The sequence below is a fragment of the Lepidothrix coronata genome, unplaced genomic scaffold, assembly GCF_001604755.1.
Source record: "Lepidothrix coronata isolate B3197 unplaced genomic scaffold, Lepidothrix_coronata-1.0 Scaffold103, whole genome shotgun sequence".
NCBI classification, from domain to species: domain Eukaryota; kingdom Metazoa; phylum Chordata; class Aves; order Passeriformes; family Pipridae; genus Lepidothrix; species Lepidothrix coronata.
Genome location: NW_016690283.1, coordinates 2,983,679 through 2,997,451, shown reverse-complemented (window position 1 = coordinate 2,997,451; position 13,773 = coordinate 2,983,679). Strand labels below are relative to the sequence as shown.

General features: G+C 41.6%; 1 protein-coding gene across 2 annotated transcripts in view; it reads right to left on the bottom strand.

Moving 5' to 3' along the window:
- Positions 1–13,773, bottom strand: part of PDIA5 (protein disulfide isomerase family A member 5) — a 101,435-nt gene that overhangs the window by 40,735 nt on the left and 46,927 nt on the right. For both annotated transcript variants that reach the window (XM_017823555.1, XM_017823556.1), the window contains exon 11: positions 10,734–10,870. In XM_017823555.1, the coding sequence (XP_017679044.1) occupies positions 10,734–10,870 (137 nt within the window). The remainder of the gene's footprint in view (positions 1–10,733; positions 10,871–13,773) is intronic.

Below are 13,773 nucleotides of genomic sequence, written 5' to 3'. Positions count from 1 at the left end.
GAAGGCTCACCACAGAGGGAACAAACATAGGGCAGGTTCTGCAGGCTGCCCCCAATGGGACAGCCAGGCAACTATCAGCAAGACAAGAGGGCATGGTCTCAAGTTGTGCCAGAGGAGGTTTAGGTTAGATATTAGAAAGAATTTCTTTACAGAGAGGATGGTCAGACATTGGAATGGGCTGCCCAGGGAAGTGGTGGATTCTCCGTCCCTGGAGATTTTTAAAAAGAGACTGGATGTGGCACTTAGTGCCATGGTCTAGTAACTGCAGCGGTAGTGGATCAAGGGTTGGACTTGATGATCTTGAAGGTCCCTTCCAACCCAGCTGATTTTATGATTCTATGGGATTTACAAGACAACAGCTCTGATGAACTGCATAACACATGCTTCTGCCTTCATTTCTCGTCACACTGAAGTATATCTTCTTCTGATGTAAAGGGCTCAGACAAAAGGGTGAATATGCTCCAAGGCTAATATCAGCCACAGGCTGCTGCCTCCGAGGGATTCCTGAGAGCCAAGCAGGGAGAGATATTTCTGCTCCATCTCACCCTCAGAGTGTGTGCTCACAGGGAGTCCTGGCTGTGCCAGGCTCCTGAAAGCAGTCTTTGAAAAAATATACCTCCATCTGCACAGCACAGAGTCCAGCACGCATCCAGGAACAATCTTTAAGCTAATCAACATCTTTATGTAAAACAAACTAAACCCCAAAAAATCACACGGTTCCTCATTCTCATTCCTAATGTGGTTTCAGCTTCCAGCTATTGGAGATTACACGGCATGTATATATACCCTCTTAGTCAAGACTACGTGGTGCAATTGGTAGAAATCAGTGTTGGGAGACGATGATGCCTCCTATCATCCCTCCTGGGAGGGAAAAGAAGAGAAGGAAGGTGCATCAGCTGGCATTGGGAGATATGAATTACACTTCCTACACCAGCTTTGAGGAACATGGCCCTGAGTAGGTGTTGAAAATTAATCTTCCCTTATTGAAATGTGAAAGAGAGTTGCCTTAAGGTGAACTTATTGAGAGTTTATGAAAAATACCACCACAAGGTTTCCTTCTCAGTAAAACCAGAATTATTCTTCATCCAAAAAAGACTCCCCCCCACACCTTCTCCACTGCCAAGTGAACAAAAAAATTTTGCCTTGGGGAGGCAAGAGAAGTTGCACTGCTTTTCCTCACACTCTTATCCCACTATGGAAGACTTTAAGCTTTGGATTTAGCAATGAAAATGCCAGAGAGCAGAGGTTAGATGAAATAGCTTTGGATGTTCAGATCACAAAAACAGCATAACAAGCAAATTACTTCCTAGGATGCAATTTGTATAAGACATCAGCAAAATGGATGCAATGCAAAGAAATCTTCCTAAGAAAAGTACATCCCAAAGCATTCAAGCTTATGGTGCACAGGCGTTAAAAGCAATACTGACACTGGCTATTACTGTGAAGATATCTGTAAAAGTCAAGTATCAAGAAGAGATACTATGAAGAATGCACACTTTTTGTCCAAATTCAGAGCAGAATTGCCTACCAACTGAGATCTTTTCACCTACTTAGGAGAAGCATGCTGGGATGGTCGGCCAACCACAAGCAGTCAGGACCCCAAAAAACACAGCTCCTCCATCAGCACAATGCCTCAGTATCAAAGCAATGGATTCATTTATTAGTAGCTCAGAAACACAGCATCATTTGCCAACCCACCATCTGAAAGGGCACAAGGAGTAGACAGGCAGGCAAGCAATCTTTCACTGTACGTTTCTCTGTCCATTATTTATTCTTTACATAAGTTCTCTACTCTACCTTCCACAGAATAAAAATTGAAGCCATAAAGTATTTAGGAAGATAAACTTGACAATGAAAACTCTAATGGTAATGATTCAAGTAGCAGAGATACTGTAAGGCAACTTCCAAATGAGAGCCCTGTACTGTATGTTGAGCTTATCCAAGCAAGGAAATTAAATTATTTCAGAAAAAAAACCAACCCAGTGGTTAATTCTTAAAGCTAATTCCCACTGTTAACCCATCATTAGAGGCAAGCAAAGTAAATCCATAAAAATAAGTTATGCTTCATTCCTATCAGAACTCACCACAAGAGCATTAAGGGCTTATATGTACACTGGGGTCAAGCTTGCAGGAGGACAGTGACCCAATTCACACATTCAAATGCAGACTTTTAACAGCTAAAATTACCTAAGTCCTCTAAAAGACCACTCTGAACACCTAAATAATCTATAACAAATACCCAGAGATTGGGAGGACTCTCCCTTCAGCTGTCACCTCTCAGCTATCCCTTGGCCGTAGTTACTCCTTTGTAATCATCTCAAGCGGTAAGGACTTGTTAGGAGAGAGGGAAAGCAGTACCAATGTGAGAAATGAGGCAGCAAATCCCCAAAGAAACTAATGTTCCCTTTACACCACCTGCCACACATTCACAGGAAGATTTTTTTCCTGCTTGGAATAGCCTTTGCAAATGTCTTCTTTAATAGAGAAACTAATTGCTCCCTACTGGAGGCGAGCATACAGCAATGCATTTGAACAAATCTACCAAATTTCACAAAACCCAAGTGTATACAGCTCAGCTCCTTTCCTACTACCCTGCATTCTGCCCTTGATGCCCAAGTAAGTGATTCAACGTACACGCTGTGTCCCCAGAACAGCACCATGCCACAAGGCAAGTCAAGATCCAGCCCAAAGGTAGGGCAGCCCAAAACACCGCAAAAGCCTGGGTTTGCCACTCTTCCTGTTGTGAAAATGAACCAGAGCAAGCCAAGGCTCCTCCCTTCAAGTCTTGGCATGGGCTGTAACCAGTCATCAGCTCGGGCTTTGATAATCTTATCTGAGCTGTGTGCTTACTCAGTAGCAGATGGGGTTTCCTAAACTTGGGGGCCCAAAAAATGGACATCTGCCACAAGCCAGGGAATACTTCCTTCACTTTGCAATGTTCACATGCCTTCCATACCTCAACTGTTGCAATACTGGAGCAGCTTCCAGTCTGGGCATGGCTCGCTAGATAAAACTCCCACGCAAGGTGAAATGTTATCTCCACTTCACAGATTGGAAACTGAGACAAATATTTAGTGACTTGGGTCATGACTGTACAAATCAAAGCAAGGCAAGAACTAAACTTTCACATCTCCAGGCCAAGACTATCACTTTTATCATTGGATCATCCTTTTTTTTATGATCTTACTCTGCTCAAAGAGCACAAACTGCTTCAAAAAGACAATAATCTCATATGAACTGTGTGCTCCAGCATCAAAAGACCAACACAAAAGAGACAACGGACTCAGTCATTTCTGGCTTCACCCCTTTCATTAGGTATCCGGTCAAGTTTTACTGCACAAGCTAGTTATTAGGGGTTTTATACTCTTCACATTCCTATTTATAGTAAATACCACTAAAAATCTGTATTGATTTTTATTTTTAAATCCTCGAGAAACATAAATGGGATTGTCATTAAAGGAAAAATCCATGTTGGTTTCTTCATCTTCCTGATTTGCTGCCTTTTCAAGAACTTCTGTTTTAATGTGTGATTAAATCTCCCTGAAAATCATTCCTGTAATTAGTTTAATGAGGTGGGTCACTGCACTGGCAGGTCACTGCACTGAACTGTTTATAGTCCCTAAGATTTTTGGTGATATTCAAATATCAAGCAACATCCTACAGTAGACTTACATGCTTTTAAATACTGAAGAACCTAATCAGTATCTCCGACCTCCTCTCTCTGAAATCAACAGTCAGAACTCGCTCACTTTATTGGAAGCAGATTCAGAAGGCAAGAATTTACCCATTTCTAACTGGTTTACATGAAGAATATATATCTGCTCCAAGAGCCTGACTAACATTCAGCTAAGACGTACATATATACAATGAACAGAAAGTTGGCATAATTTATGCTTGCACGGGGAAGCATTTTATTATACATCCCATTAAAAATACACTAAGGTAACATTAAAATTAGGAACCTATGGGATGTAGAGAGTCAGGAAGCACAATTATGAAACTGAAGCAGATCTCTTCTCTTCATAGATCTGTCCAGACTCTTAAACAGCAACACTCATCATCCAAGTGCCCTTACACAACTATTCCGTTTTTTCGGTGATCAGGGCACTGCAATAGCCCATCCTCACATCTGCACTGCTTCACCAAGAAACCCACCAGAGACAGATGCTGCCTATGACCCACATCACAGTCCACAAAGCCTGCCTTGTTCAAAGCTTTCTGTAATTACTCTGAAGCAAGGAGAACATTTTCGCAGGGTCTAGTGGGAACAGGATTGAGCACCTTGACACATAAATGTCTCCTTGAGTATCATCCCATGGAGTGGAATACACAGCTGCATCACAAGGATATGGCATCTGACAAGATTCCAAATACATAACCTGCCTTACACACTACAAACTCCCAGTAATCCAGACCTGCACAGGTCTAACAAGAACAGCTTCCCAGCCACCTACCATTTCTCTTTATCCCAGAGGCTTTACATCTGAAGGCAGATGCCAAAAGCTCTCTATGTAGTCACTGAACACAGCCAATGTTTTATTTTTAAAATGACAGATGTCATATACGACAGGGACAAATAAAAATTAAAGGATATTTCCATCCATTCTATATTCAAGTGCTGCTTGATATTTGGATAACCCACAAGCCTTTAACCTCTACTGGTGCAATTGCACTGGATGATATTAAAAAAAAACTTTGAATAATGAATTAGCATGGAAAACCTGTATTTATTTACAAATAATTTCATTTTTTTCTTTATCAAAGGCTGGCAATGTTAGGCTGCTGCTGACCTGTGCTAGAATGGCTATTTTTTTCAGGCTGCAGAGTAGATTATTCTTCAGCCTTTTCAACTCGTGGCCTTTCAGTTGATGCTGCCAACATACATCCCAATTAGTGCTTGCTGCAATGTACTTTGCTTTCATAAGGAACCAGTGGGGGTCTGAAAAGGAAACTTATTTATTTATAGTTGCAAAACACTGTTTGAAAGAAATAGATTTGATTTCACGTGCAGATTTTGGGTTTGCTTTATTTCATATTTAAAGCAAGCAATGGATTCCCACATCCTAATCTCACCACATGCAGCAGTAAGAAACAAAAACCAGGCCACTGTAACCAATGATGGTGTGCTGGCAGGGAGAGATCCAAGTCCACTGCTTAGTTAGAAGCTGGAGGCCTTCATCTTGTACTAGGCTAATTGGTTGGGATTCTTAATAAAGAGTTCACAAAGTGGCTTAAAACCTTGGGTTTTAATGCAAGGGAAGGAGGGGGGAAGGACTGAAGGGTGTGAAAAGCTGTTTTTCAAAGACAAACTGATAAAACCACTCCCCGGGCAATTAAAAACCTGCACAGCTGAATAGCTGACTTTGGAAAGCACCAACTGCATAATTTACGGGGTTCGTTTTTAAAGGGAGTGAAAATATCTGAGGACAGGAAAGGAATTTCACAGACATTTCAACAACACGTCAAAACTATGGTGCATTTTATAATTTCAAGATTTATTTTTGCCCTCCCTTCCACTGGGAAGAAGCAAGCAAAGGTCTATTAGGCTGCATTTTCTCTGCCTTCCCTCCTTATCAAGGTAGGAAAAAACAGGATGGTTCCAATATCCTACTAAGGATATTGACATTTTTTCTAACCTTAAGTCCTGCAATCAGCTTATGTAGCCCATGAAGAAGCCCTGTGAAGAGGCCTGGGAAGAGCACAGGTTTAACATGAATTTAAGCTCACATACAAGGAAAAACATTGCAGGAAAAAGATTTTAATACTTTAATCCTTTAAAAAGCAAATGCACACTCACACTAACAGTACAGCCAAAGCACCTTTTTCTCCTCTGTTACCTCTGGCATCAGTACTGGACCACAAACTTCGCTCTGGCTGATGGGGTATGAGAGGGGGGCAAAGCAACCCCAAGCAAACAGGGGTGACTGACTACAACTACCAATTAGCATCAGAGACTACTCAGATCTGTGCTTGCTGAAGGCACACAGGGAGGTTACAGCTCGTAGTGGTGCCAGGACATTATTCTGCATCAGGCTGCAAGAACAGGTACGTTTTAAAGTGTCGGCAATGTCACTTGTGTTAACAAAACATAATGAAAGTAACGCCTGTGCATGAAAATCAGACACTTTTAGAATCCATTCCTGAATTGACTTCCAATTCTGGACTTTAATCACCATTCAGTAGCATTTGAATTGACTTATCAGGGACTTGGTTGGGTAGAGAAAAATGCTAAGAAAAATGTAGAAAGGCAAGTGTGTGGGGTTTTTATCCCTTTGACACAACAGAGTCAGAAAGACTACAACACTCGCTAATTTGGCAAATATTTTGGACAGAATTATTTTAAAAATTGCATTTGACTCAGCAAACAGTTTGATGGGGAAACTGAAAACACAAACAGGGCGCTTTTCTTGTGCTCAAGTGACTCGGGAGCATTTAAAGTCCCAGCGAGTCCCCATGTCACTAAAGCATTTAACAACACTTGACTGGCAGCATAAACCATATTTAGAGACATTCAGAACCCAGCTGTCATCTTGGGCATCTAAATAAATTGATCAGCTGTAGGCACAGTTATTCGAGAAGCACATACAGACATGGAGCCCTTACTCTCATTGCTAATAGAAGCCTATCATAAGCTGCATGGGTGCCTTTAGCTATGTTATGGTACAGAAATAGCTTTAGTTCGTGCGAAAAATCCTCTGTTAAAGGCTTGGAAATAGGCCTGCTAATGTAGCTCTGCTATCTCATGTTACCAAATATGATCAATCCAAGCAGAAACTCCAAATCCTTAGGGAGAGAGGGACGTTTCTTTGTTCTCTTGTATAGTGCAGGAGAACTCTGTTTTCATTTCACCACAATGAAAAAAGACTTCAGATGCCTGCAAAACTCCAGTCTGGATAAATCCAGGATAACACTAAGCTCACCACCAGAAATTATGAAATTTCAGCAAAATGCTTAAGTAAGGAGCACAACGCTGCACACCCCTCACAGATGGCTGGGGAGGGAGAGCTCCTTCAGAGCCTGACTGTCTGGGTCGCTTTTTACCTATGCTAAATATTCAGATTTATTGAACATCCTCTTAAGGGCTTTACAAAGGAGTTTCAGAAGGTTAAAAATCCTGCTTCGTGTCCCTACTGACCTGCAAAACGAAAGCAGGATGAACTCATCCTGCCCACCCACGCTCACCCACGTTATCGCAGGGCCGGCAGTAACGACCTGAAGCAGCCCAGTTTCTGTTTAATGGTTGTGATACATTATTGCACAAAATGTATGAGGCCTCTGATCTCAAGAGGTGAAAGCTGCATGCTGCAGACCTTCCTGATGTGTTCAAATCCCACGTAGCTGCTCTTGTGAACTTAGTTATGCCAGGCAGAAACACAAAATGCTGTGATGCCTTTGATTGGGTCAGTAAGTGCAACTGATTGTAAATAATTATAGCGTGGTCCTCAGGGATGATCATTAGTAGCCACAGGCATGGAGACCCAATTGGCCACATTCATCACAGTGTCTAATTGTGCAGTTCACAGGTATTTACCTGGTTCTGTTTGGTTCAGCTGTATCTTCAGCACTTATGGGGCACAGTGTGGATAAAAAGCTGCCAATTTCCTGCACACCTTTTCATACTACACTCTATTAATGCACTGGCCACCTGAATATGCAATTAAAGCATCACTGAAATAATTCTCTAATGAAATAGCTTCTCATGAACACAAGATTGAGTGTATGTGTGCTGGTTTGGGCTGGGATAGAGTTCATTTTCTTCACAGTATCTGGTACAGAGCTATGATTTGGACTTATTCTCAAAATGGTGTTGGTAATTCAGGGATGTTTTAGCTATTGCTGAGCAGTACCTAGAGAGTCCAGGCTTCTTCTGCTCCTCACCCCACCCCACCAGTGAGGAGACAGGGGGTGCACAAGGAGTTGGAGGGGACACAGCCAGAACAGCTGACCCCAGCTGACCACAGGGATATCCCAGACCATATGGTGGTGTGCTCAGCACACAGAGCTGGGGGAAGAAAAAGGAAGGGGAGGACATTTGGAGTGATAGCATTTCTCTTCCCAAGTCCCCATTATGTGTGATGGAGCTCTGCTTTCCTGGGAATGGTCAAAAACCTGCCAGTCAATGCAAAGTAGTGAACAAATCCTTTGCTTCGTTTTGCCTGTGCTTGGCTTTTACTTATTCTTTATCTCAACCCATGAGTTTTGTCGCCTTTATTTTTCCAATTCTCTCTCCCATCCCACCACAAGGGAGCGAGTAAGTGGCTGTGTGGGGCTGAGTTGCAGCTGGGGCTAAACCCCAACAGTCTGCTAGAAAAACTCCCAGTCACATGTATGCTGCATGGTGACACAGGGTTTTAAGTACGTGCTAATTCCAGGTCAGTATAGAAATCCCCTTGCTTATTCTTAGTTACATAGAAGTATATCCTGTGTTATGGGCTATTTTGCACATCTGTTTCCACATTTTTTTTTTATTAATACATAATTTTTAGAAAAAACTCTCTCATCCTGAGCTACCAAGGTTAAAACAAGTAAGATGTTTGCTGCTCTGCTTCTTTTACTGGAGTAATTTATCTCCTAATATTCATAAGGTGACTCCATTAACACATTTACGAAGTGCTAAGAGAAGAGCTTTTAATCATGGAGATAACTGTTTATGATAGTTGTCTGTCATTAATTAGTTTGCAAGCCTTACACACTCTGCTGAGGATGCCCAGAGAGGATTCTTACAAACACAGATCTTTTACACGTGATCAAGCTGGATTCTGCACATAGGCAATACGATTACCACCTAAATGTAAATAAAATGCCCCAAACATTCAAGCTACATTTAAAATTGAGTTGTTCTGGTGAGGAAGATTCTTTATCCCAATTCTGAGAAGCTGGAAAATGTTATCAGAAGACTGCAAAAGCCCAATTTAGGCATTTGATTTACTCTTAAAACAGCATTTGCCAAAGTACTGCTGTACCTTGGTACAGAATGCCACCTAGTACAAAACATACCTAGTTGGAAGTGCCCCTCCTTCAAAATAGGTCATGTAATATCATTATTCCTAAAACTGTATTATTTGTGTTCTATAAAATATTAAAAAAACCCTAAAAACCAAACAGAACCCTGTTAAGGTTTATAACTAAATTGAACTTACTAGAAAATCTGATTGTAATTGTATACATTAACCTATTTTTCATCTGGCTTCCTAAAGGAATAAGGTTTGTAGGGCCAACTGTCTATTTCTTCCCCTTCTTCCTCCTCCCAAATACATGACTGGATTCCTTTGCCCATTTACAAACTCAAAAAAAGGTAAAGCTTTTAAATACTACTAAATTTCTGTAAACATACAGAGATTCAGGGCTAGAGAGAGGGGACACATCCCATACCACTGTGCAGAGAGAGGGAAAAGAGAGAAATTTAGGAACTACATGTCTGTTTGGCAGCAGTTGTTCAGCCAAACCAGCAAGAGTACAGCTCCTGAGGAGCAGCAATCCATGCTGTCACTTGCACACCGGGGTGCATGGAAATCTAGGGAAGGAAGGATTTGGGTAATGAAGGATAACTCCTGAGCAAACCAGGCTCCATCAGTTCTGCTACTTGTGTTTTGTTTTTCAGACCATGCATTAATCTCCGGTCCCACTTTCATTAGTACAAATAATTCAGTGAACACAGTGACAAAATAGCAGTCACCTGCTTCAGAGGATCAAATTCTCAGACATTTCATTGGGCAAAGGAAACTCATTATGGTATGTTTTTCAAATGAGTCTTATGAGCAGACCTTCAAAAAGGCATTTTGGAGCTAACTCCCGCTGGCTTAAAGGGAAACAGGATTTCAGCCTCTGTGCCAAGACCCTCAGTTGTGAGCACACAGGCTGCCTCCAGAGTTCTAACCTTTAAATCCATGCCCCTGAAAATGAACATCTCACCCAAGTGCCACTGCCAGCACAGCAGTAAGGGGAGGCAGAAGCTGTGTATTACCCAGCATAGCATATTTGACCTGAACTGTCCATCGCAGACACAATCAATTGGTAGAATCAGCTATGTAGCTGAAACAAGTTACATCCACAGTGAACAAAGAGGTTAATGAACTCTTCCACCCAACACCAATACAGGACAATGTGGTTGGAACAGCTTTCTGAAAGCAACCCACTGCATTTTATTGGTCAAGCTAAAACTTCAAGCAATGAAAAAGATCAGCCCAGTGCATTCTCACCAGAATAGTAAGTAGTATCACCACCAAACCTGCATTAGTTTTAAAAAGGCCTGGGGACTTTCTGAACTTAGACCTAGTTTTCTGGCATTGCCAGAAAAACTGCAGCAGAGGAGTGAAAATGCTCAAAACAACATAGCAGCAGCCAAGAACAAGAACTCAGGAGCTCATGGTTCTCAAGCTGAGTTGTTCAATCAACCAGAGTTGTGCTTTGAAAGCAAACAATACTGAAGAGAAGCTGAAAATGGGAAATCATACTGTAAAGTGATGAGTCCTCTAACTATTTAAGCATCATTACATTCTTCAATTATGTTTTGACTCAGCCTACAAAGTGTCCCTCTCCCAGCAGCACATCTCCATCCTAAATGTGCAGTCAGCAACTTCACAAACATTTCATGCCTTTTGTATTTAACAATCATCACAAACAAGAAAAGCCTGGACTCTGAGTTCAAGGTTCTGTGAAACTTCCAAGGAAAATCATCACTGATTTTGTCAGCAAGCATTTGGCTCAGAGTACAGAATAGAAAACAAACTCACATGGTGCATGGAACATCACTAGCACAGATGAATGGTCTTTTATAAACTTGTCGAAGTCCTCATCAGTCAGGTGATAAACTACATTTTCTTCATCTGCCCAGGGAGTCTCTGGAGGCTGTGGCTGAGGTGCCTGTGGGCTACAAGACAAACAGGTAGAGCTTAAAAGCAGCTTTCTGGTGCTAAGCAGTCATTTTGGCAGATCAGACTGTAAGGAACCACTTTGTGCAGATGTTCACACATGTGTGACACACCAACCCTACTGAACAGCTTCCCTAATTGTACCCACCCAGAAATCACAAGCACTGAAATGCAGATAAAACTGAAGGAGGAATAAGAAAACCCACAGGAAGCTCATGAGGACAGATCAGCAATGGAAGGGGATGGAGACAGGAGATAACCAGACTGCTTAGTTATTACATTATAGAAATCAGATGCATTTTCTATCACTCTTTCACCCTTCTCAGCAGGATGCTCCCTTTCTCACAGCATTCGTACTTTGTAGTTCACAGAAGTCATTGCAAACGAAAGAAAAGGGTAGTGAGCAGAAACAGCCAATTTAACCCGTCACCTTGGATACTGACAGCATGATTAGGGCCGAGAGAGAAGGAAGGAGGTGCAGTGCTGGGACCATGAGCCAGCTACACACACCATTTCCTCAGGAATATATGGTATTACCCTGAACAGCTCTTGTGGCCCAGAGAAGCATCGCTCTGTCCTCCCTCTCAGTGGGCTTGTAGGCCTAACTCAGCAAACCTACTCAATTGCACACTTAACATAAAAGGTGTTATGTTCTACCAACTTCAATATGATTGCACATGAGTTTAACTGTCTTTAATGGATCAGAGCCACAGAGACTACTCAAAAGACACAGTTGCAAGTCTGGAAACTGAACCTAAGTTCCTCTGGACCAGTTCAGTGCTCACCATCCCACTGAACAATTGGTTTTGGCTTTTATTAATGTACAAGAAAAAGATAATTTGGCAGCTGTGAACTAAACTATGCTAATTGACATTTTATTTAATAAAGCAATGTTCACAGAAAGGATACCCAAACACACCAACATTGGGTGCCAGACTTTGAAGCTATTTTATCATTGCCAGTTGCAGTAATGAGTTCCAAATACCCCTCTAATTCCCCAAATTCTCTGGCAAAGTACAGGTCTGGATTTGACCCCACCTCTGGTGAAAACAGATTTACTATTTTTGATTAAAATGTATTATTGTGTTATCTGCCTGGAACAAGGAATGGCAAACAGATGATAATTCATTTATCCTGCCCTGCTCATTTCTAGGCTGAAAGTCTAGTTTGATAAAAAAATCAGTGGAGAGATACACAGATTCACACAGCAAATTCTGTTGACGTAAGCAATGGGTATGATCCAAGGATATTAAGCAATCCATGCAAAACTGTGATGCACACCTCTACTGCTGCTTATATGATAAATATAGTGAGAAGCAAACATCAAAGCAAAGACTGGAGCTGCACCTGACCAAGCAGGGGAGAGAGACAAAGAGGCGGGTCCCCGTCCGCAGGAGTTTACTCTCTAAAAGCTTAGCAGATAATCAGTTTGCTTGTTGCCAAGCCTGTAAGAGACCAATAATCTCCAGGTATCCTGGGAGAGTGAAGGCTTTCCAGAAAACATCACGACACGACCGCAGATTCGGGAGCTGGGCTGAGAAGGCAGAGCATGATGAACATGGACACAGTGTCTACAAAGCACTGGGAGAATGTGGTGTTTAGCACGACCTGGCATGACCTATTTCAGTCAGCAATTAGAAAAGCAGGGCACGGGATGTTTATTCAAATGGCCCAATTTAAAATGCTACGCATGCTAATAAGCCTACAGTGGAGTGGGTAAGAAACACCTCAAGGCCTGGAGGAAGCAACAAGCAAAATCTAAAATGTTATTTAAAACTGACACAAGGCACATCCAACACCTGATTAGGATGACAGAAGTCCGGAAGAGTTATCAAAAGCTAATTCAATTAAAAGCACAGAACAAGTTCTTGATTTAACAGAGTAGCTGATGCTAAAGAAGGGCCTGAGAGGAATCTATAAAAACAGCAAGAGAAACTAAGCAGCTCTTGAAGGCAGCAAGAAGTTGCCTGTCTTACCTACCACTTGGGCTGATACAGCTGTGTATCAGATTTAACAAAAAGAATAGTGGCATGTACAAGATAGCACATCTAGTGTTACTGTGTGTCAGATTAAGGCTGTACGATGGTTTGTCTCTAACATCTCATGAAAACATCTGAAACTATGTAACAGTAGCCAGTGCCTATTAGAAAGAAGAGAGAGTTTAAGTGTCTGTAAGACTGATGCATTAGCACACTTCAGCAACAAGAAAGAAGCACCTTCAATAAGTAGATTTAAAAAAAAAAAAAAAAAAAAAGGAGTTGGAGCCCTCCAAACTATCAGTTCTTGTCCTGAGAGGAAAAAGCATGGACAACATCCTTTCAATAATTTAAATAATTCTAACCTTCACTAGGTCATATCATGTCCTCCCCCCAAAATCAGCATAAGATCAAGTACTTTCAGGACTGTGCCAGTAACATTTAGAGAGAAAAAAAACAAGAAGGGGGAGAAGGAAAAGAGCTGCTTTTCTGCAGTGTACCTAGTGTCCACAATAAATAGGCCATTTCATATGGCTCAATGTCTGCTGGATTTGCTTTGGAGAATCCATGATGACAGCACATGCATGCAGAGTATAAAAGTGCACTGGCTGTCCTTGCCATGGCCCTGCCTTGCCCCTGCTCCAGAGCAATATCTTGCATCAGTGTGACCTCCTTATATGATTTTAATATTACACTATTCTGAAACACAGCCTATACACCCTGTAGCTCTCTAACTACACTCCTTGGCTTTCCTAAATCCCTTGCCATACCATTTGACTACTTGTACTGCAGCTTCCTCAGAGTAATATAATATTATGTATGTAGCAGATTTACCCCATATATGGTTTTAACTGCAGCATCAATTACTGGCAAAACATAAGTACACATAATTTTTCAATGCGGTTTCCTTAAAAGTTGTACTTATT